A 20,287-nucleotide genomic window follows, 5' to 3' on the forward strand; every position below is an offset into this window, starting at 1 on the left:
ATGAACCATCGGAAACATCACGTGAGCGCATCACAGCAGTGACACAGCGGTGGGGAAAGTATCCTTCAAGTTACTTACGTCAAAGAATCACTTTACGGCGAAAATGGCCTTTCGTCTCCGTTTCTAATTAATGATTTAGGTTTTTCAGGTGTGGTTGACCAATTTGGCCAAACTTCGATACATACATTTTATGACATCTGCCTTCTACAAAATATCAACAGCTAAACTAATTGATGCGAGACAGGAAGCAGTGGCGTTCAAAGGTCGTATGCTGGAGATAACACAATGATGAAGCTTCGTATGTGTGAGCCGCTTTAAGCAGCTGTGTTGTTCAGTCAGTGTCAGAGTGGACGAAACCTGAAACACCTTAAAACAAACCGTATTAGGAGATCTTTTGCGCCATCTTGTGGTAGATGTGTGTCACAGCAACATGCAGCGGTGCAACGAATTTCACTTTCTGTTCTGCTGAACTGGGACGAAAGGTGTCAGTCAGAAAGTCCAGATCAATTTTCTGCTCAGTTGGTCATTTTTCAAAGATTTCTGCTGATGGATAAGAAGGAAGCGACGCGTACATGCGGCCAATGGTGAGAGTTTACTTCATGAGAGGTTTTCTGGGATTTGACAGCAGATTCCATGAAAAGTCTGGATGTTAAAGCTCATTTTGATCATCGGCAACAAAATGTACTGTACAGATCGGTCAGTGTGAGTTCGGATCAACACTGAAGAGGAAGTTTGTCAGTATGATTTAAAGCTGTCAGACCAGCAGACTCCTCACAGGCTGCAGCGAGAAGAGAGCTGCTCTGCTTTCTGTAATTTAAGACGATATTTGGAGGACACTGCATTGTGCCTGTGAATATCTGATGGATCGTCTTTCACTGTCAGGCAGCCAGAGTTCAGATTAAAACTGCCTTTTCGAAGCAGGTCAGATTGAAGCACAGTGGACACAACTTGACAGAAAGTTGAACGAACAACACTTTCTGCAAAGCAAACCGTTCACTTCCACTTCGGTCAAATCAGTATTTTTTCAGAAAGTGAAAGAGGAAGGTTTTCCAGCCGGAAGCATCTTGTTTGAAGTGACATTTGTTATCTGAGATGGGTCTGATTTATAGAGACATCCAGTTCTGCTTTTAAAGTCAAAAGAGCACCAGTGAAACCAGTAACTTTTCCCCCTCTCCCTTTATCTCTTGAAGCCACAGAGACATTGAAGTGGCCAACTTCACTCTGCATGAAACGCACTGCAGCCGCTTCTTATGCGTCTGTCCGGACTGTGAGGAAGCTGTTCCCAGAGAGCACCTGAAGCAGCACAGAGAGGAACAGCACACCCAGGTGCCCCCCCACCCACCCACACACACACACACACACACACACACACACACACACACACACACACACACACAGTGTCTCTCTCTCTCTCTCTCTCTCTCTCTCTCTCTCTCACACACACACACACACACACACACACACACACACACACCACGTGATGGTGTGTTCACTGCCGGTTTACAGCTCTATGTGTTTGCAGGTGAGATGCTCGAAGTGTAACCAGAAGATGGAACGTTGTCGCCTGATGGATCATGAAGTAAGTCCAGAGGTGCTGTTGGTGCTGTTGGTGCTGTGTACCTGAACACAACACAGAGAAAAGTATCGGACAGCGTAGGAAACATCTCGAATGCAACTTATTTATTTGTTTATTTTGTCACTAGTGGTAAAAATGACAAAACATTAAGCAATAACATAAACAAAATATCGTGAAAGATAAATAGGACCCTGATGATGTCATAGTGATGTCATTAGGGTTATCTAAACTTGGACATAGTTTTTTTTTATGAAAATCCACCTTATAAACAGAGGACACAAAGTTTATAAAGACATGTGTTCACCAGGTCAGGAGGGTGTAATGAAAGATCGATCTTGTTGCATTATGGGAAATGTAGGATCACTTGATTGTGGAGTTTTAGACACACTAGCGACTAAAAGTAAGGACATCTGGATCATGTTTCCATTTTATTGACACTTTTAATAAATGTGGTCTCTTATGAGGGTGTTCAAGGATGACCAACATCTCTGGATTGAGACTCAGATGGTTCATCATTTCACTTCCACTTTCATGCCAACAAATCCCAGAATAAGCAAATATCCAGATTCACCCCATAGCTGAGTTCCTGTCAGGCGTAAAAGCACTGGCTCTGGCTGGCTGCTGTGAAGTCAAAGTTGAACCCAGTATGTATTAATCAGTCTGACTCCGTTCTGTCTCCCAGTCTGATGAGTGTGTGGAGCGTCTGCAGAGTTGTCAGTTCTGTGAGCTGGAGCTGCCGTGGAAGCAGCTGAACGAACACCATCAGGCCTGCGGGAGCCGCACCGAGCTCTGCAGGGACTGCGGCCGATATGTCACCCTGAGGGAGCTGCCTGAGCACGGTTTGACCTGCTCAGCTACTGACGGGGGCTCCGGTCCTCCTCCAGCTACCAGCAAACCACCAGCAAACAGCAGTAAGGGGATGTAGTTCAGGTTCTCTCAAACTGTTACCGCGTTCTCTTAAACTGTTACCGTGTTCTTTTAAACTGTTACCATGTTCTCTTAAACTGTTACCATGTTCTCTTAAACTGTTACCGCGTTCTTTTAAACTGTTACCGCGTTCTTTTAAACTGTTACCGTGTTCTTTTAAACTGTTACCATGTTCTTTTAAAATGTTACCATGTTCTTTTAAACTGTTACCGTGTTCTTTTAAACTGTTACCGTGTTCTTTTAAACTGTTACCATGTTCTTTTAAACTGTTACTGTGTTCTTCTAAACTGTTCCCATGCCCATTTTCTTGTCACAGCAAAAGCAACAGTGCCTTGTCGCAGATGTGCAGCATCATTTCCAGTTGAGGATATAGATGAACATGAGGTATATGCCTTTTTACATATTGTGGGAACAATTCCTGAAACTAAACACAGAAAAACATGAAAATAATACCTTTGTCTGTATCTTCCAAACCAGTTCCGGTGTGTTCTAGCAACCAGAGCAGACGATGAAGAGGAAGAGCCAAAGAGGGAGGATGAGGGTGATTTCACCAGGCGGGGGGTCAGTCGGCTGAGCAGCACCTATAAGGCAAACTCCCTGTCACACAGACCCAGAAGTGGTCCCTGGGTTGCGGTAGGGGACCCAGACCAGATCAGCACCTGCCCCCACTGCCACCTGGCACTGCCCCTCCTCACACTTCGCTGGCATGAGGTAACATTCCTGCATCGCACGAGATCAGTATAAACAGTGTTGAACAGGTCGATGGTAAGAGGTTTCCCCTCCTCTCTGTGTTTCAGGTGAAGTGCCAAATCCACGTTCTCTTGAAATAAAGAGAGAACTCCTCAGAAAGGAAAAGCTGTTTCAGAGATCTGTGATCAGTGTGTCATTAGCAAAGATGGAAGACCAGAAACATAATGTTATTTTCAGGTTGTAATGTTTCAGTTCAGGTTTACATAGTTTTTAGTTGTACTTAGTGTGTATGTGACTTGCATGATGCTCCCATGGAGACAGAGTTGTTCAGAATATAACTCTGTAAGCAAACTTGACACTCCTGATAACTTTGTAAGGTTCCTTTTGTTTAATAGAAACACAGCTACTAAACTGTAATGAGAATTGCTTCTGTCTAAACCAGCGAATAGAATGTTTTGTGTCAGAAATCTCATATTTAGCAGTTTTCACAGGAGTTTATACAGAAATGGATCAGATGATGCTGAAGTCTCCATTAACATAAAAGGTTTCCATGTCAGCGTCTGAATCTCAGATACATCTATTCAAATACATCTATTCAAATATGTGTTAACATACTGCAAACATCAGTGAGTAAATATGTGATGACACTAACCTATCGCTGAGCTATCATCTCTACTAATGTTACTGCTGTGGTGTTTTGTAATTTGAAGTATATTGTGTTATCATTATGAAATGTCATTTTAAAATAAGTTTACATTGTGATCAAAGGTGTCAGGTCAGATATGTCAGCCATGTTTCATATTAGCTCATTTCCTCTTCAGTCTCGTTAAATGATCAATAATTAGCTAGCTAACGTTAGCCCTGTCAGCTGGTTCAGTTAGCTTTGTAGCAGTTTCACCTTGCTCTTACTGGCTGAAAGTACTTACTTTAGCTAATCTCTACACAACAGCTGGTGCTTCTCACTCCCATCTTACTTGTTGCAGCTTTTGCCACATTACAATCCACAAAGTGAAATATGGAGATTTGATTGATTGTTTGATTCATCTGATTCATGCAGAAATGCAACACCACAGATAGAGACAGCTCATTTTTTAAATAAAATAAAAACCAGTGTAGGCATTACTGTCAGACGGCATAAAACACGTCACACAGCTCTCACAGTGAAGATGAGAAACTGAAGAAAACACCATTGAAACCACGTTGAGACCAATGAAAGAGAACTCCATTCACACATATTTTGAAATGAATATCAGTGCATTGTGAAAGAAATGAAGGTTCACGTAGACCTTCCTGTAGCTGACTGCTCAGAAGTGATGTATGATGATGGGCTCCCTGTGCTGGGCGCAGACGACCTCGTCGATGTAGAGAGCGTTGGCCTCCATCTCGATGTTTTCCTGCAGCTGCAGCTGACAGCAAACCAGAGCCCTCTGCTCCTCCTCTGACTGGGCCACCGCCTCACGCAGTCTGAGAGTACAGAGGGAAAAGAGACGCCACATGAGGCGAAAGGGATACACCTCCAAACAAGCCATCAGCAGCAATGAACCTTCTTTATTATACTTTGTTACACTCATAACATGTTCTGACATTTTAAATGAGCATTTCCATTATCACAATGTTTGAATTCTTCCCATTTGTTGTCTTTATATTGGAGATTTCTTGGTTCTAGTAGTTGTAAACTAGCAGCTGTGATAGCTGTGTGTCCACACAGGTGCCATTTAACTTTCACTGCATCACATTAGAAAACATTTGTTGCCTCGTTCCTTCACGTCAGAGGTGAGTGTGTCCTGGTCTTACTTGCTGATGTGAGCGGTGAGCTGCCGGACCTCCCCGAGGATCCGGGACTGTGCTCGATCGAGGCATTGCTCTTTGGCGGACCTCTGGTGGCGCAGAGCCAGCCGGGCCTGAGCCAAACTCAGAGCATGTTCGGTCTCTGTGACGGCCACGTGGAGATCCTCTCTGGTCCTCTGCTGGCTGCCAATCTCAGACAGAATCTAGAGGGGTCACACAAGGGCCAGTCAGTATTTGCCTTCATAGCAAATCAGCAGGAAAATGACATCAGCTCAAAACAGCGAGAAGGGTTCATTTGTTCCCTCCATGTTTGTTTATCGTGCACTCACGGAATCAATCAAACTGCTGTCGGGTTGTTTCAGTGAGAGATCTTCAATTTTTTTTTTTAAATCAGGCTTTTTATTGTGCAGTCAAATGAATATCAGTCAAACTGCTGTTGGTTTGGACAAGCACATAAAGGAATAGAAGGATGTGAGCAACACATTAAAATTATGGACAAATACACTTTTTAAAATGGCATCGACTTCTAACACTTATGAAGTGAAAGTAAACATAGACCTTAAAACAACATAAATGACTGAATGAAAAAGTGTCCATAGATTCTCCACACAGCTCGCTGTCAAAAGACGTCTTTAGAACTTTTTTCTTCCTGACAAATAGTGCCTCTGAAAACACCATGGCTAGATACAACATCACTGAGAGGAAATGAGAATATTTAGAATAATGTTTATAATAATTAAATATATATAATTTTAATTTATTTATTTGGCTGTCTGTGTGTGGTAACCCTTTCAGCGTTGTTCAGTTTTCGCACAATGAACATGCTTTAGTCTGAAAACTGATGTCACAGCCGATCATTTCTATGTGCAGCAGTGATTTTCTCCTCAAAATGTGGGCTTTCTGTAGCATTTGCATCAATAAAAGTGTTTTAAAGAAATCTGAATAAAAATTCAGTTCTGATGATAAATCAGATTTTCTCTCTCACACATTTATTATAACATCTGCCTCCCACTGCCTGACTTCACCTCCTTTCATATCACTCTCACTCCTTGAAAAATAGACACCATGCACTCATCTCCCATACCGTGGCCAGCTGATCCTCCATCTGACTCTTGGCAGACTTGGTCTCCTGGACCTTGAGCTGAAAGGCTGCTGTTGTGGCCTGGACCTGCTTCTGCATGTCAGCGGCCGTCTGCTCCAGGAGAGACTCCACCAGGGCCCGCAGGGCCCGAGAGTTGGTCTCCTGTTGCTCCGCTTTGGCTATGTTGATGTCTGAGATGTTCTCCCACTGCTTTGGAGTCACTGCCAGGCTGAGAGAGGGAGGCGTTCAAAAACTTATGAGGAACTAACAGAATGTCTATTCTGTACATGTGCAGACAGCCCACATCTGTCTCGACATCTTGAAGTGTTTGAAGGACCCTTTCTGGACGTACACTGGCAAAGACTTCAAATCATTCAAAAATTATGAACTTCAGGTCTTAAAAACTGCCTTTTCATAGACACATCATTATCTTTATGGAGCATAAAGGAACACGTTAGTTCACCTCGGCAGAGCAGTTCTGGTGTTTCTGGACTTGTGCAGGTTGTTGATGGAATGGGTGGTCATTAAGGCACAGGAGCTGTCGATGCCCTGAGCCTCACATTTCTCCTTCAGATCCTCCTCCAGATGGTACTTGGCAGATCGGTTCAGCCTGGAACACAAAACAACACGCTTCGTCTTGGTGTTACTGACAACTGTAAGCAGCGATGTGATTTTCCTTCCAGGTTTCAAGACAACAGACGTTAAAAATTCCAAAATGTGTGCATACTTTTAAGATCCCTTCAATAGAGTCTATATAATCAAAGCTAGTCCGTCTCCCTCACCGTATCTGCTCAGTGATCTGCTCCACGACACGCTGCAGAGGGGAAGCCACTCCCTCAATGACCTCCCTCTCCTTCAGCAGCTCTCTGTCCACCTCATCATGCAGCCTTTTCGGGGGCCGACGTTTCATTCTGCAGGCCACAAAAGAGCATCACTGTCACTTGACGCAGATAAAAGAAGAGAACACAGTGGGACCAGGACTCAGGCCCTCAGCTTCTAAACAAAACATGGAATCCAATTCTTGAACAAATACATATATTAAATAAATAAGTCAGCCGAGTCTGCCAAATCAAACAGACAAAGAAATGCAAACATAATGCATTTTTCTTCTGATTGTTCAAGATCGTCTCTTCCCATCAATTCCTGGTCTAACCTCTCCTCCAGACAGAGAACGGTGACTCTCAGAGGCTCTTTGCAGGCCTCAAGGGCTTTCACCACTCTGCTCTGTAAGTCAATGAGCTCATCAATCTCCACAATGATCTCCTCCAACTTCAGCTCCAACTCCTTCTTCTGAAACTGGATGTCTCTGCTCCGCTGATCTGAACAGCAGAAGAAAAAACACACTCCAGTCCACCTCTGCAGCCTTGACAACATCAACCTTTGTGCTAATCACAGACGAGCTGATGTCTTATTCTCCTACTCACCCAGTTGCTTGTTGTCATCACTTTGCATGCGTTTGCAGGATTTGTCAGTTTCTGAGATCAGCCTCAAACATTCTGCTCTGAAGAGCTCAGAGTGGTTCCGCGTTACCTCAATATTCACTAGATTGGGTCCACCACCCTGCTGGCGGTCGCACTGTGGGACGGACATCGTTCTCCACCGGTGGTCCATCACTGATGGTACAAGCAGGTCGAGAGAACATGTGTTAAAAATGGAAGAACTGTGGAAACCTCAAGGTGAAAGATGACTGAAAACACTTCTTATGAGACTATGTAGGTTTAACTGGACACCCACTGATCATTTCTCTGAGAAATATCACAGAGAGGATCATCATGTATTCATCATGTACTGCTGAATGAAAGAAATCTTGGACAACATTGAGAAACATGAGGCTGAATGTGGCTGAAACAGCAGATTTACGTTTGTTAGGAGATTAAAATCTGCGAAAAATGTACTAAAAGAGGAGTGTACAGTTCACTGTCAGCCCAGTAATCTCCTGAAGAGTGGTTTAACGCTGTATTGGTAAACAAACAGACAATATGTAATTTAATCTCAAACATTTGATGTCCATAATGAAGATGATCAAAAAGATTGAACACTGTTCATATTTAGAACTTTTTTTAATGTGAAGTCATGTCTTTGCTTTTTTCCTACATTATTGGAATTGAGAAAGAGGTTAAAATCAGGGGCCTGACAGTCCTTTAAGGACGATTATATTCCTGAGAAGAGTGTTTTTGTTGATAGTTAACGTTAACGCTGCCGGTGACAGCAAACTTAACATTAGCCGCTGCTAACGTTAACTGCTAACTTTAGCTGCTAACATTAGCTGCTAAGTGGTGAGAAACTCGTTGACGTGTGTTTCTCTGTGGAGTTTTGAGTCAGCAGATACATTACAGCAAAATAACAAGTGTTGTCTTTGGTCGTACCTTTTCTGTGAGGTTGTAAACAAACCAAATGTAGCTGTTAATTTTGATGTCTGCTCCTTCTGGCTCCATTCAAAATGTAAACAAACGGTTACTATGGCAACAGATGACACGCCACAGGTAGATCCGGTCCGTCGCTCTCGAGCTGCCGTCAATCAACATCTTCACATTTCAGTTTGATCATATCAAACTTCAAGTCATTGAAAGTTTCCACGGACTCACCATGAACAGGACGGAGAACACCGTTATCTGTGCACAGGAAGGAGCAGGCAGCCACACTGTGGTCTGATTCTAACAAACACTTATTATCATCACTGACAACAGGCCGAATAATAGAAAACAGAACAGAAAACTAACGCTTCATCAATAAACCACACAAAGGATGAAGTGAGACTTATTTAATATTTGCCTTTCCAAAGCTAGAAATCTGTGGGTGTTCAGTTACAGTCCATTACAAGGTTTCACTGCTATTTGAGAAAATAAGTGACTTTTTAGTTAAAACAAGAAAACAGCAGTGACATAAATTGGTTGATATAATTGATTCCAGCAAGCCACTAACAAAAACATTCAGTAGAAGAGATCTTAATGTGGGTGAAAGTTTAGAACAGCAATTTTAAATCTGATGACTATCAATGATACATGATGGTATCATTAGCAGCATAGTACAGTACGCTAAATGTGAAGCAACAAGCATTTCAAAGGCACTTCTTGTCCAAACACAAACAAAAGATTCCTATTCCTTCTCAGTACACACTAAAGATAACAACATGGCTTCCTATAAATACTGATGCATTAACAATAAACAGTGCAACTGATCTTTATGTTTTGCTGTAATATCACAATCAGTATTAAAAGGGAATGATTAATATTTATTTAAAAAAAAAAACAAAAAACTGCAAGGTGCGGGTGAGCCAATGAGATAGCAAGCTGAAAATGAGCGTCAGGTCATCTGCTCCACAAAAACACAAAGTTTATATTAAATAGTTACGTATGTTTTCAAGTCTGCAGGAATAACTGAAGGTCACTGAAATACTGTGAGGAGAAAACCAAAACTGCAAAATCATCTTCCTTCAGCAGTCAATTCACCGAACACTAGAGTGAGATATACTGTGAGCCCTCGGAGTATTTTCAGTAACATACAAAACATTTCAAAGCATGCATACTGCAGCATTTTTTAGGACAGTACAGATTAGGGGCTCCTGCTGGACTGATTATTCTTTATATTTGTCTTCATAAAAAATGACTTTTAGCCAATACTACATGTTTTTAAAAATAAGGGGAAAGTAGAAGCACAGGGTCAAATCATCTTGTATTATGAAATGAATAATTTAATACATTTCCTCATCATTTATTACTCTACTCCTTGTCTGTGAGACCACCAAACACACACAAATTGCTGCTGAACTACTGCTCAGTCTCCTGAAAGTTGGGCCCAATTTGAAAATTCTGCAAAATGTGTTGCAGAAGAACCGGACTTTCTCCATTTTATCATTTATTCTTTCACCTACAGTGATCTGCTCACTTGCAGCTTACATGCTACCAGAACATTCATGGTCAGGAAAAGAGTTACTTCTGTGAGAGCTGTGACTGGACCACTGTATGTTTAGTGGTCCTACGACGTTCAGCGGGGGTTTAGGTGACACTTTTGCCTCTTGAAGTTTCAAAGTTCTGATTATCTCTTCATCAAGGAGTGCATTTTTATTTTAAAGCTTAACGTCAGACTGAAATGAACATGTGAAAAACATATCTGAATGTGAACTATTAACGAAGGCATTTCCTGGGTAAGCTCCTGCTCCAGCATCACAGTGGATAGGGACACCGATTTCATATTCTCATATTTACTCTGTATGCAGTGAACACCGATTTGTTCATTCTCCACTGCAAAATAACTCATTTATGAACAAACTGATGTGATCATAGTGTACCATGTAAACAACAAATGGCCAATGAGCTTTGATAGTTTTGCAATTCCCTTTTCATCACCGCTGAAGTCAGGTGAAGTTTGTCTGGGGTGTTATCACCCAAACTTTAAATATTCTGTGTTCCAGCTTTTTTTGCAGCCACGAGAGCAAATTCAGCATCAAAACATGGAGTTCACACAAATATTCTGATCCATTAACCGTAAACGCAGAGCCTCCACTAACCACACACAGCAGCAGGCCTGCACAGATCCTACAACATACTTCACCTTCCATTTCATCAGTACGTCCACCCTGTTCACTCCTATTCCTCATTAGCCAATCACATAACATTCAATCAAAGCTTTTCATCATAATGCTAACTCATTCACAACATGAGTCATTTTATTCTGCTTAGGCCAGGACACAAAGAGAGCACTTCTATCCTCAATGTCAGGCCGATTTAAAGCTGAGTTTCCATTCTGTAGAAACTCAGAACTAGAAACTAGAAAGTCAGTTGAAGAAGGATCGCTGATCATTTCTGCATGATGGCAGTCCCACCGCAACAAATGTGACCCTACAGACCGGTCATAAAAAAAAAAAAAAACTGCACTGACCATGGAGGTGTAAGTAGCTGATAGCCACACTGGTAGCATTAGAGAGGTCAGTGGTGATGTGTAACAGCATGAACAGACAGCACTTCCTAATCTGCGTCTTCAATGGCAAGTTAGGAAACACAGCAATTAAAAGCCTCGTTGTGGTTCAGGCAATCCAGGCCCAAATTTCTACGTCATACCACATCTGTGACACTTGGTAGATCAGTTCCAAAGGTCTTCGCTCGCTACGCTTTTGTCAAGTCCATTGATCCTCTCAGGCACCAAGCCTTCCTCAATGGCTACCTTGGACTCATGGACCTAAAAGAGAGACCAGCAGGTCACACTGCTGCTTGCTTTCATGCCCAGGAACTAATTTCAAATTCAAGTTGCCAATTAGGATGAAGAGGAAATACATGTCTATTAGTATGTGCAGTATGTGCTTGTTACTAACCTTGAATGGTTCACTAATTCCAATGATGCTCCGCAGCGTACTACTGTAGTAGCACAGCACACACTCTCCTCCCCGCACAGGGATTTCTTCTTTACCAACATATACCTACAAAACCAGACACACATTTAATCTGTGAGTTTTTTTGTCTCCATAATGTGTCAAAGTAAATGTCAAACTCATTAGTCTACAAGTTACCACCTGCATGATTTCTTCATTGAAGGCCACTTCATCGTCTTTCACCCACGTGTAGGTGATGTAGTCCGACACACTGGTGAATCCAACCTGAAGTTCAGACACACGTTCATGATTGTTGTACTGAAATGTCACATTTGAACAGCCAGTGGTAAACAGCTATATGGCCAACCTTATAGAGTCCAATCCAGTCCCATGTGCTGGAGGGGAACGGCTGCAGAGGGCTGTAGATAACCATGGCATCGAGGTCTGCGCTCCAGTCTCCCTCTGCCTGCAGACGCACCAGAGGAGTCCCGTACATCTTCCTCAGCTGGACGGACAGAGGAATAAACTTTACATTAGAAATTATCTTGACTTTTAAGGTAAATGAGACACAGATGAATCTGTAAATGGCAGATCTTTAACAGACAAATTATTCCCAACATTTCAGGAGTGCTCACTTGCACTTTGACCTCTAAATGAAGTGGCTATTAACAACTGTGACTGAGCATCTGACTGCCTCGGTTTCTTGGCCGTAGCTATAACCTGACCACGCTGGATAATTGATGTTTAGAAAATCAGATATGTCAGCATATATTAAACACCCAACAAATAAACTATCTCACATGGATCCCTGAGATGTGTTTCTTATTTTCAAATTGTGATCAAAGCAGCTACAGCACAGGACATTTTACAGAGGAGAATCACCCTGTCAGTGCCCTCTGGTGGACAAACTAATGGGCACTGATTCTGTGTAAATAGCCTCAAACCTAGTTTTGTATTTCTACACAGCAATTTGTTGTTACTTATCAGCCGACCTACACACTGATACCAGTATATCTAAAATAAGATAATATTGATTGATTTATCAGTTTGGCTGATTTATCATTGTGTTTATCAAGTGTTTCCAGATCTCAGCAGTTACTGCGTGAGTACAAATGATAATAAGAAATAGAAACCATGACTGAAGATACAAAAATAGAAACCCACTTTGTTATGAATTATCCTTTAAAAGCCTTTAAAGAATACGGCGTTTTCTTATTGCCTAAAATAATGTGTTAGTCTGTCTCCCAATACTTCCTGACTTTCAAAAGTCTGCCATTGGGTCTCAGCTTCAGGCCCGTTAGTCCCTACTACAGGAACACATCTTTAAAAACAGGTCATAAATGCATGCTAAAGGGTGTGTGAAGAAGACAGGTCAAACAAAAGTGAATGAAGAACGGCTGACTGTATCTGAGTCATTCTGGAGAGCAGTTTCTCACCTCCAGCGTGAAGATGCCGATGACGGGCTTGTGGTCGCTGATGCTGTACTCCATCATGCTGGTGTACAAGTCCTGCCTGATCTTCAGAGGGTACTCTTCATCCTCTTCCAGCTGCCTGACCGTCTTCGCATCCAGGCCCACTCTGTCTTGCTCATCAGGGGGAGGAGCTTTGGGTCGGAGCCGCCACAGGATCCTGTCAGTCCAGGCAGGTTTACGCTTCTTACCGCTGGACAGGTGACGGACGGACAGAGAGTGGAGAGGAGGGCTTTAGTTGGGAGACAAAGTCAGCTCTTTATAGCAAGAATCAAGGATGTTGTGAGGTGCATGACTGGGTGATGAGAAAGGAAGGGAAAAACTGAAGAATTATTAACATCGACACAAAACAAGGTACAGTATATTTTCAAAGCAGCCTTGATGGTACTAGTTTTTAGCTTCATCTCCTCCCTTTCATGGAACAATAAAGAAGTCACATTCCCATTGTTGATCTGTTACTTCTGTCATGTAGTTGGCTTTAAATGACCTGTAGAGCTGCATCAGTCCTCTTTACCCTCACCCCACTTTTTAAAGCTCTAACTGATGGGCAGTTTTTCCAGCCGGGAGACCAGACTTCATTGATTCCAGCATCAGACCACTGAATAACTGAAAAAACTGGAGTTATGGGCAGTGATTCAGAGGTCTGGAGCCAGGCCTTGCAATAATCTCTATATATAACACCATAAAAAATTGTACTTGTAAGCGCAGTTTTGTGGGCCTTAATGCATCTGTATATGCTTCCAGTACAACACGTCCTCTCCCTCTCTGCATCACTTTTCTTCATTCCTCTCTCATGTCCCATTAGAGACACCACCTGTTGGCCAACCCTCATTTTACATGGGTATTTTTCAAGGCCCACACTGATCTTGGAGGGTTGAAGTAACTCATAACCAGTTTTAATTTGAAACAGCCTATTTTCACTTCCTCCCACATTTTCAGTTGTGATGAAAACACTCTTCCTTTGCATCAAGCATTCAGAAAACACTGTAAAATGTAATTATCAAATGAAGTGAAAACTTGATTGCAGATTTTTACAGACCATGTGGTAGCTGCTGTAAGCTGGGTGATATCCGGTTAGAATCCAACAGCACTTGCAGCACTTGTATTAGCCAAACATTTTTTTCTGGCCATGCATCTTAGCGGTTATGTAGCAGCTGTTCTGCGACCCAGGGAGGTTTACACACTGGCTTTTATAAACAAACTCAGAAAGCAGCATGATTGTATTACACATGGTAGGTTAAAGGCTGGTTAATATGGACTACTGATATTTTGCCATTTAAAGGTACCTTGTGGAGTTTTTTGTAAACAAACCATCATATTTACATTTAGTGTTTCTCATAAAAACTAATCTGATGCACCCTCAAAGCTTAACAAATGCATTACACGTCTTTCCATCCTCATACATGTGTAAATCTGCATTATTTACATCAATGTTTGCTAGCTAGAATCCATGCATTTTGCTGTGGCATTGCTTGACCTGAAGCACGCAGCACTGATGCAAAAACTACTCCGCAGTGGTCAAAAAACTCCATAGGCTACATTTAAATGTAAGAATATTGGCTCCCAAACCAACAGATCTGTGAGCTCAGACAACATTCTGTAAAATAAACAAGCACATCAGTCTTTTCTCACCAGACAATCTAGTATTTGTTTAGGAAAGACCGTTCATCCTACCTGCTTGTTTAATTTGCAGTGTGTTACAGATTAAGATAATCTTGATTAAGCCTTTGAAAAGTGGTTAAAACTTAACATTACCATACTGAACAAAAAAGAGGATACTTCTTTCAGTATGTGCGCACATACTGAAGTGCAGCTGGGTGAATTAAAAAAGCGGTGACATGATAGATTAAGGGAGATGTGGACACAAATGTGTTTCCAACTCTTACTTAAAGCCAAACCATGTCCTGTAGAGCCTGTGAATTTGAAAGAAGGCATAGATAAAATATAGACAAATCAACATTTTAAGAGGCAAGTACTGGAAATAAAAAGTGATGTCAAAATGTGATTAATTAAGAGAGATTGTGAAGATGATTTCTGGTGTGTTACTTGGAAACAGTCACCTGCTGTCATACGTGTCTGAGTTCAAGTCAAACTTGTACGTGGGCTGAAAGTCCAGAGGGCCTTCCTCAAACTCCTGGAGCATCTGTTCTTTCTTCTTCATCATGGTCAACTGAGAACGACAACACACACATTTTATGACTTCTCAAATATGATTCTGTTTACTCATCCACCAATCATTCAAGTGCATTGCAGGGACCCATCCATGAACAGGGGTTGATTATACTGTCAACAGCTGATTGATTCTGTGCCAAGAGTCAAACCTGGTCTTTGCTCCACAGCAGGTTGCAGGTTTGATTGTTGATACAGGTGCGGACAAAGTGCATGCCGTGGTCCTGAATTCGGAAGTTGAGATCTCCAAACCAGAACACCAATCTGGACCAAAACAGGGACAGAGGAGGGAGGACAGACAGCAGTCGATGGGTCAAGAAATATTGAAGAATTAAAGAAAGAGAATGTGTGAATGCACAGGTTTCATACATGCAGAAAAAATTGATCTGATGCAGACAGAGTGAAATGAATATTGTACTTTTAGAACATCTGTTTGTTTGTGTATCTACTCACCTGTGGTCAACAATCCTCTGAGCCTTTTTACAGTCAAAGGTCTGTGTGTCCATGATGTACTCGAACTCATCCACTCTCTCTGTGGCGTATTTCATATGAGCAGCCAAGTGACAATTGAGGAAACAGAGCGTGTGGCCATAGAAAGACAGCCGGACAGACACGCCACCTTTGTTACCCTGAGGGACAAACAAGAAGAGAAACAGAGGAAGCACAAGCTCTGTTGAACAACTCTGTGCTATTCATTGAGTTTTCATGTTAAGTGAGAGATGAACCATTGTGTTTACAACTAAGACAGAAAGAAAAGACAAAACTTATGACAGTATTTACTTCGGCTTCTGTGGTTCAGTTCACAACAGTCACACAACAAGTGGGATATTTTCTCTGCACATTTTAAACACATTTTATCCTACACCTTATTGAAAGAGGAACTGCACCAATTTTATACAAAGAATAAGTTGTATAAAACCTTTTGTGTCTCCAGAGGGAGCAGTGTGAAATCGTATGTATCAACTCAAAAGATGTCATTTGAGTCAGCGTCAGTTCAGGCTGAAGACTACAAGTTTGAAAATGAAAACAGAGCTTGAAGCAAGAGGCTTGAAGCTACATTAGCTGCTACTAGCATAAGACACCCAAATCTCTGACCAAACTGCTGGTGGTCGAGTTGCATTGTGGGTAGCGTAGGGGCCAGGTTTGGACAAGAAAGAAACATGAGTGGGGGAAAAAAAAAAGACGATGTCTCTGGTCCTGCTGCGTCGACTTTGCAGTCAGTGGAGCGCTCTTTTAATGTGCATGTGTGTGTTTCTCACCCAGTAACCGAAAATGCCTGTGCGTGTGTATGTGGCCTGGATGTCTCTGATGAAAGGGACGTGCTCCAGTTTGGAGAAGAAGAGCAGCAGCAGACCCTGCATTCTGATGGAGGACACCTGAAACACATACATGCAGCCATCAGGGATTCTCAGTTACTTACAAGAAACAAAATTACACTTCAAAGATCATTTTGTTCTTGTTTACCTTGTATGTGTGGGAGGGTGTTATGAGATGATTTATGTTGTACCTTAATGTATTTTCGTGGTGCCAGGGTGGACATAAACAGCTGACTCCACGGGTCATCGAATACAGTGTCCGACACGAATCTCAGTGGTCCTGAGTACACCTCCTGCAAACTAACACACATGCGCACACACATAGTCTAGACTCTTAGTCACTCTGCCCCATATCCAGTTATATAAACAAAATCCCGACCTCACCAATCATTTCACGTTCTCCGTACCACCTACCCGATGACATAGAGGTCTGAGCTCTTTGGGGAGTTCAGATGGAGAAGTGAGGTCACGTCATCTGGAGGATCAGCTGTGGCCACATTCCACGTCACCATGTGTAGCCTGGGGGCACAGATGATAGGAAAAAAAGTCTTTTGTGCAGCACTTGAATCCAACAATATGCACATTCTGCCAACAATAGATGGATAATGTTAAAAACTGAACAAACTATACTTTAAACTTAAAGTACATAAGTACAACTGCACCGCATCAAAAAATAAAATAGCACTATACTTTGAGTTTTACAATCAAAGAGCTTGATACAGTGTGACAAACACCAGAGACGACCACATCCTCCCAGTGTAAAAGCGCTGTGCTACTACCACAAGCACGTCAGGCTGACAGAGTTAACACATGATGAGAACAGTCATCCTTTCAAGCAAACCTCCAACATCCACAACGTTCAGCTTTCTTTGCTTGGCTACGACAGTGAAATGTATGACAGACATTCCGAGGACAACATTCTACTTGAGGGCTTCAATTAGCAAAAAAAAAAAAGAATCAAAAGCTTCATTTGTTGGCCAGTTATAGGGTAGTTAACTGAGCCCACAGGAGAGAAATCTATGAGCAGATTAAAGAGAGAAGGAAAAGAGAAAATAGTAAAAAAAAAAAAAAAAAGCTGAACAACAGGAGATGGACGACCATTATTCCTGTACAAAAGCACAAACTGTCTTCCCAGCCTCAGTAGACAGAAAAGGGAAACGACGAGGCAACATTTGTTCTCCACCTGAAACTGTCCTTTTTCGGCTTGTTGGCTCTCTTGCCACAGATGAGGAAGGCGTTATCCAGTGTCTTAACCACTTTGTCATGCAGCTCATTTTTGGGGTCCAAGTCATCCACGCAGGTCAACAGCTGGCTGAGCCGATGGCGCAGAACCAGTTTACTGCCCGTTGACTGCGTGGCATCGCTGGAGAGGCTGTCGGAGTGGTCGCGCCGTTTAGTGCCGAACATCCGACTGATTTCATCCATTCTTGCTGAAAGTGTTTAATGCAGCAACGTCAGCTGTGTTCTTGAAAGCCTGAGCGTTGAAGTTACAAAATACGAGCACGCAATGTCTTTTCCAGAGGACCAAAGATTGTTGAAAAAACAAAAACAAAAACAATGCAAAAAATCCAGCAATTTTAAGGATGTTTGTATTGCATAAAAAGAATCATGAGCAACAGCAGCGACAGTCCCAAGTTCTGGTTACTCGTGTAGAATCAAACCACTGAGCAAAATGAGGAAAGTCCTGACAACAGGACTTAGAGCGCTCCAGAGTTGGACTGAGTGATTAGGGAATTGCTTCATTTGTCTACAAGTCTTCTTTGTGTACTAAAAACTACATATAAGCTCATTGTAAAATGTTTCAAGATTAGGCCTATTAAAAAATTGGGAAACCAAATGCGTGAACATAAAAACTTGGCTGCTTTTTCTCAAGGCCAGATAGCAACTCATTGTTTTTTTTTTCTTCAAATCCGCATTAGATGTGTATTGTTGAGCAACCTAATCCACCTGGCAGAATGAAGTCCAATTGTAGACTGGTAAACGCTGCACTGTGTTTAAAGAGCACATTCAACCCCAAATGAGGTTGATTTAATTATGCTCACAGGAAAGCCTTGGGGTTGTGGTAATACGGGCAGGCACTGACATTAAATAACAAAAATATTCTGCAGACGTAAATTTAAACCTCATATATAACTTGCAAGACAAAAGAGGTGTAAGAAAAAAGAAGTAAGAAATAATGTGGACATTGTAAAGCCGGTCTTTCAGACTAACTTCATGGCCAAACTTGGACAATGTCATCTCTGTCTAAAGAAGGCAACTGGCTACAAGAACAACACAGGACAGTGTCCATGAGACGTATCTGGAGTGGCTTGAAAGATGACTGTTTTATACAATATATTAATTGTTTTCCAAGCACAAATTGGGCTCCACATGCTATCAGATCCAATCATATTGAGCCACTGATCATCATACCATACTTCTCAGTGTATGATTGGACGTATTTATAGTACTAATGACAATGATCATAAAGATCATTGCAAAGAAACTAAGCCTATTTCCCCAATATGCCAAGGAAACTTTCTGTGAAGCAGTCAGCAGGTCTGTCCTCATAGCTCTCCAACCAACCAGCACACAGCAAGAGGCTACAGTCTAACACTGGCATTGGAGAGAAGACCACAGGAGTTAAAATAATCACTGTCCAGGAAGTACTGCCTTCAAATCACTTAATATTTAAGCATTTAGGCACAGCAGTTTCTTCCCACATGCCATCATGTCCGTGAGCAGTAAGCCCAAACATTTTATGGCTGTGATAATATAATTGTGAAGTAGTTGTACATTAACACATACACACTTAGCACACATACACACACCATACGATGATTAATCTCAAGAAATTTCACATTTAAAAATGTGTACATGTTGTATAACTCCACTCATTGTGCAGTAGCTGTACGATGTGCGGGTGTGTTAAGTCAGATGTCTTTAGAGGAGGATGTCTCAGGCCAAAGTCCATTCATAAATGTGACTACTGCCGGCTGACTACTTGTCTGATAATGCTTGAACATCTTTTTAAATCTTTACCACCACATACCACGGAGTAACACTTGAGTTATTTTCGACTTGTAAAATCATAGCTTTCCTCCTGTTTGCCGTGGTGGGCGCTGACCATCAATGAAAGTTTATTTGTTGCATGACGTTAATGGATTTTCGGCAAATGGTCGCAGGGCAGAGTCCAACCTGAAGCTCTCTCCCTCGTAGTTCCCCTTCCTCAAACTGAAGTCTGGCTGTTGGGCGTCTGACTGCTCCTCATTCTCCTCCATCATCTCCTCACCTAGAGGGGAATAAGGCAAATCCACTAATGTTACAACTTTAGCAGACCTGTTGCAAAACAAAGCAAACGCATTATGCTAACATGTACGATAATGGTGAATGAAGCACTTGTTCCATATCACTACTAGCTAACATTGCTGACATCTTCAGCCTCTGGTGTTACTTTGAGATAGGACTAAAAGTCAACCAAACAGGGTACAATATAAGATATTTCATCACTGACCGGAGCAGACTCGATTACTTAGCTGGTAACATTAATTTACGTCAAGCTAACTGCGCATAGCTAACGTTACCATCACGCCCCGCTGTTGTGGTGTTGTCATCTGGTAATGTAAACGTTAACAGATAACACTGCGGCTACCTTGCGCAGCTAGCTAAACCAAACTTTTGTCTATCAAACACTTAACACTCGAATTAGCAGCCTGTATGACTGAGGGTGGTTTATCGTATACTACCTGATAAGCTTTGGTAGTATTTGTTTTCGTTGTTTTTCTTCTTTCAAAGAGACGTACAGTATTTTCGGACCACCAGCAGCTGCCTGTGAGTACAGTAGCTTGTGTTGTTGTTGTTCCCGCCCCTATTCCGGAAGATAACCTATGTCCCGTCAAAATAAAAGCGTAAAAATCTGTCACTTCATTCATTCATTCATCCTCTATACCGACTATCCCTTTCGGGGTTGCGGGGGGGCTGGAGCCT

At 42.0% G+C, this 20,287-nt stretch overlaps 3 protein-coding genes across 5 annotated transcripts; 1 reads left to right on the forward strand and 2 right to left on the reverse strand.

Annotated features, from left to right (window-relative positions):
• Nucleotides 1-491: 491 nt before the first annotated feature.
• On the forward strand, nt 492-3,724 carry LOC143323256 (XIAP-associated factor 1-like). Its single transcript, XM_076735033.1, has 7 exons — nt 492-584; nt 1,191-1,326; nt 1,523-1,579; nt 2,259-2,487; nt 2,820-2,887; nt 2,981-3,214; nt 3,301-3,724. Exons 1-7 carry the CDS (start codon nt 547-549, stop codon nt 3,331-3,333), a joined length of 795 nt encoding a protein of 264 aa, XP_076591148.1. The 5' UTR covers nt 492-546; the 3' UTR covers nt 3,334-3,724.
• Nucleotides 3,725-3,743: 19 nt separating this feature from the next.
• LOC143323255 (tektin-1-like) lies at nt 3,744-8,483 on the reverse strand. Of its 2 annotated transcripts, XM_076735032.1 has the most exons (8): nt 8,429-8,483; nt 7,487-7,675; nt 7,216-7,381; nt 6,845-6,973; nt 6,526-6,672; nt 6,066-6,291; nt 4,988-5,184; nt 3,744-4,657 (listed from the first exon to the last, which is right to left on the reverse strand). In XM_076735032.1, the coding sequence occupies exons 2-8, from the start codon at nt 7,671-7,673 to the stop codon at nt 4,498-4,500; spliced, it is 1,212 nt and encodes a 403-aa protein (XP_076591147.1). In that variant the 5' UTR covers nt 7,674-7,675; nt 8,429-8,483; the 3' UTR covers nt 3,744-4,497. The 2 variants fall into 2 exon arrangements, with proteins under 2 accessions (XP_076591147.1, XP_076591146.1); XM_076735031.1 differs by lacking the exon at nt 8,429-8,483 and having other exon boundaries at nt 7,487-8,419.
• Nucleotides 8,484-8,808: 325 nt separating this feature from the next.
• On the reverse strand, nt 8,809-20,162 carry inpp5ka (inositol polyphosphate-5-phosphatase Ka). Of its 2 annotated transcripts, XM_076735029.1 has the most exons (14): nt 20,047-20,162; nt 19,499-19,592; nt 16,736-16,840; nt 16,513-16,621; nt 16,265-16,381; nt 15,459-15,634; nt 15,158-15,269; nt 14,897-15,006; nt 14,723-14,749; nt 12,804-13,029; nt 11,735-11,872; nt 11,569-11,652; nt 11,371-11,475; nt 8,809-11,237 (listed from the first exon to the last, which is right to left on the reverse strand). In XM_076735029.1, exons 2-14 carry the CDS (start codon nt 19,582-19,584, stop codon nt 11,142-11,144), a joined length of 1,491 nt encoding a protein of 496 aa, XP_076591144.1. In that variant the 5' UTR covers nt 19,585-19,592; nt 20,047-20,162; the 3' UTR covers nt 8,809-11,141. The 2 variants fall into 2 exon arrangements, with proteins under 2 accessions (XP_076591144.1, XP_076591145.1); XM_076735030.1 differs by lacking the exon at nt 14,723-14,749.
• Between the last annotated feature and the right edge of the window lie 125 nt (nt 20,163-20,287).

Source organism: Chaetodon auriga, chromosome 7 (assembly GCF_051107435.1).
Source record: "Chaetodon auriga isolate fChaAug3 chromosome 7, fChaAug3.hap1, whole genome shotgun sequence".
Classification (NCBI taxonomy): Eukaryota; Metazoa; Chordata; class Actinopteri; order Chaetodontiformes; family Chaetodontidae; genus Chaetodon; species Chaetodon auriga.

What these genes read in the sequence shown, in the direction of transcription:
- LOC143323256 (XM_076735033.1), top strand. Translation starts at nt 547, where the DNA reads ATGGATAAGAAGGAAGCGACGCGTACATGCGGCCAATG. An exon ending in GTCGCCTGATGGATCATGAA is followed by an intron (nt 1,580 to 2,258) that starts GTAAGTCCAGAG and finishes TCTGTCTCCCAG; the next exon opens with TCTGATGAGTGTGTGGAGCG. An exon ending in TCACACTTCGCTGGCATGAG is followed by an intron (nt 3,215 to 3,300) that starts GTAACATTCCTG and finishes TCTGTGTTTCAG; the next exon opens with GTGAAGTGCCAAATCCACGT.
- LOC143323255 (XM_076735032.1), bottom strand. Translation starts at nt 7,673, where the DNA reads ATGGACCACCGGTGGAGAACGATGTCCGTCCCACAGTGCGACCGCCAG. An exon ending in TGATGACAACAAGCAACTGG is followed by an intron (nt 7,382 to 7,486) that starts GTGAGTAGGAGA and finishes TCTGCTGTTCAG; the next exon opens with ATCAGCGGAGCAGAGACATC. An exon ending in CAGATCACTGAGCAGATACG is followed by an intron (nt 6,673 to 6,844) that starts GTGAGGGAGACG and finishes TTTGTGTTCCAG; the next exon opens with GCTGAACCGATCTGCCAAGT.
- inpp5ka (XM_076735029.1), bottom strand. Translation starts at nt 19,584, where the DNA reads ATGATGGAGGAGAATGAGGAGCAGTCAGACGCCCAACAGCCAGACTTC. An exon ending in CACCACGAAAATACATTAAG is followed by an intron (nt 16,382 to 16,512) that starts GTACAACATAAA and finishes TATGTGTTTCAG; the next exon opens with GTGTCCTCCATCAGAATGCA. An exon ending in TGCTGTGGAGCAAAGACCAG is followed by an intron (nt 15,007 to 15,157) that starts GTTTGACTCTTG and finishes TGTCGTTCTCAG; the next exon opens with TTGACCATGATGAAGAAGAA.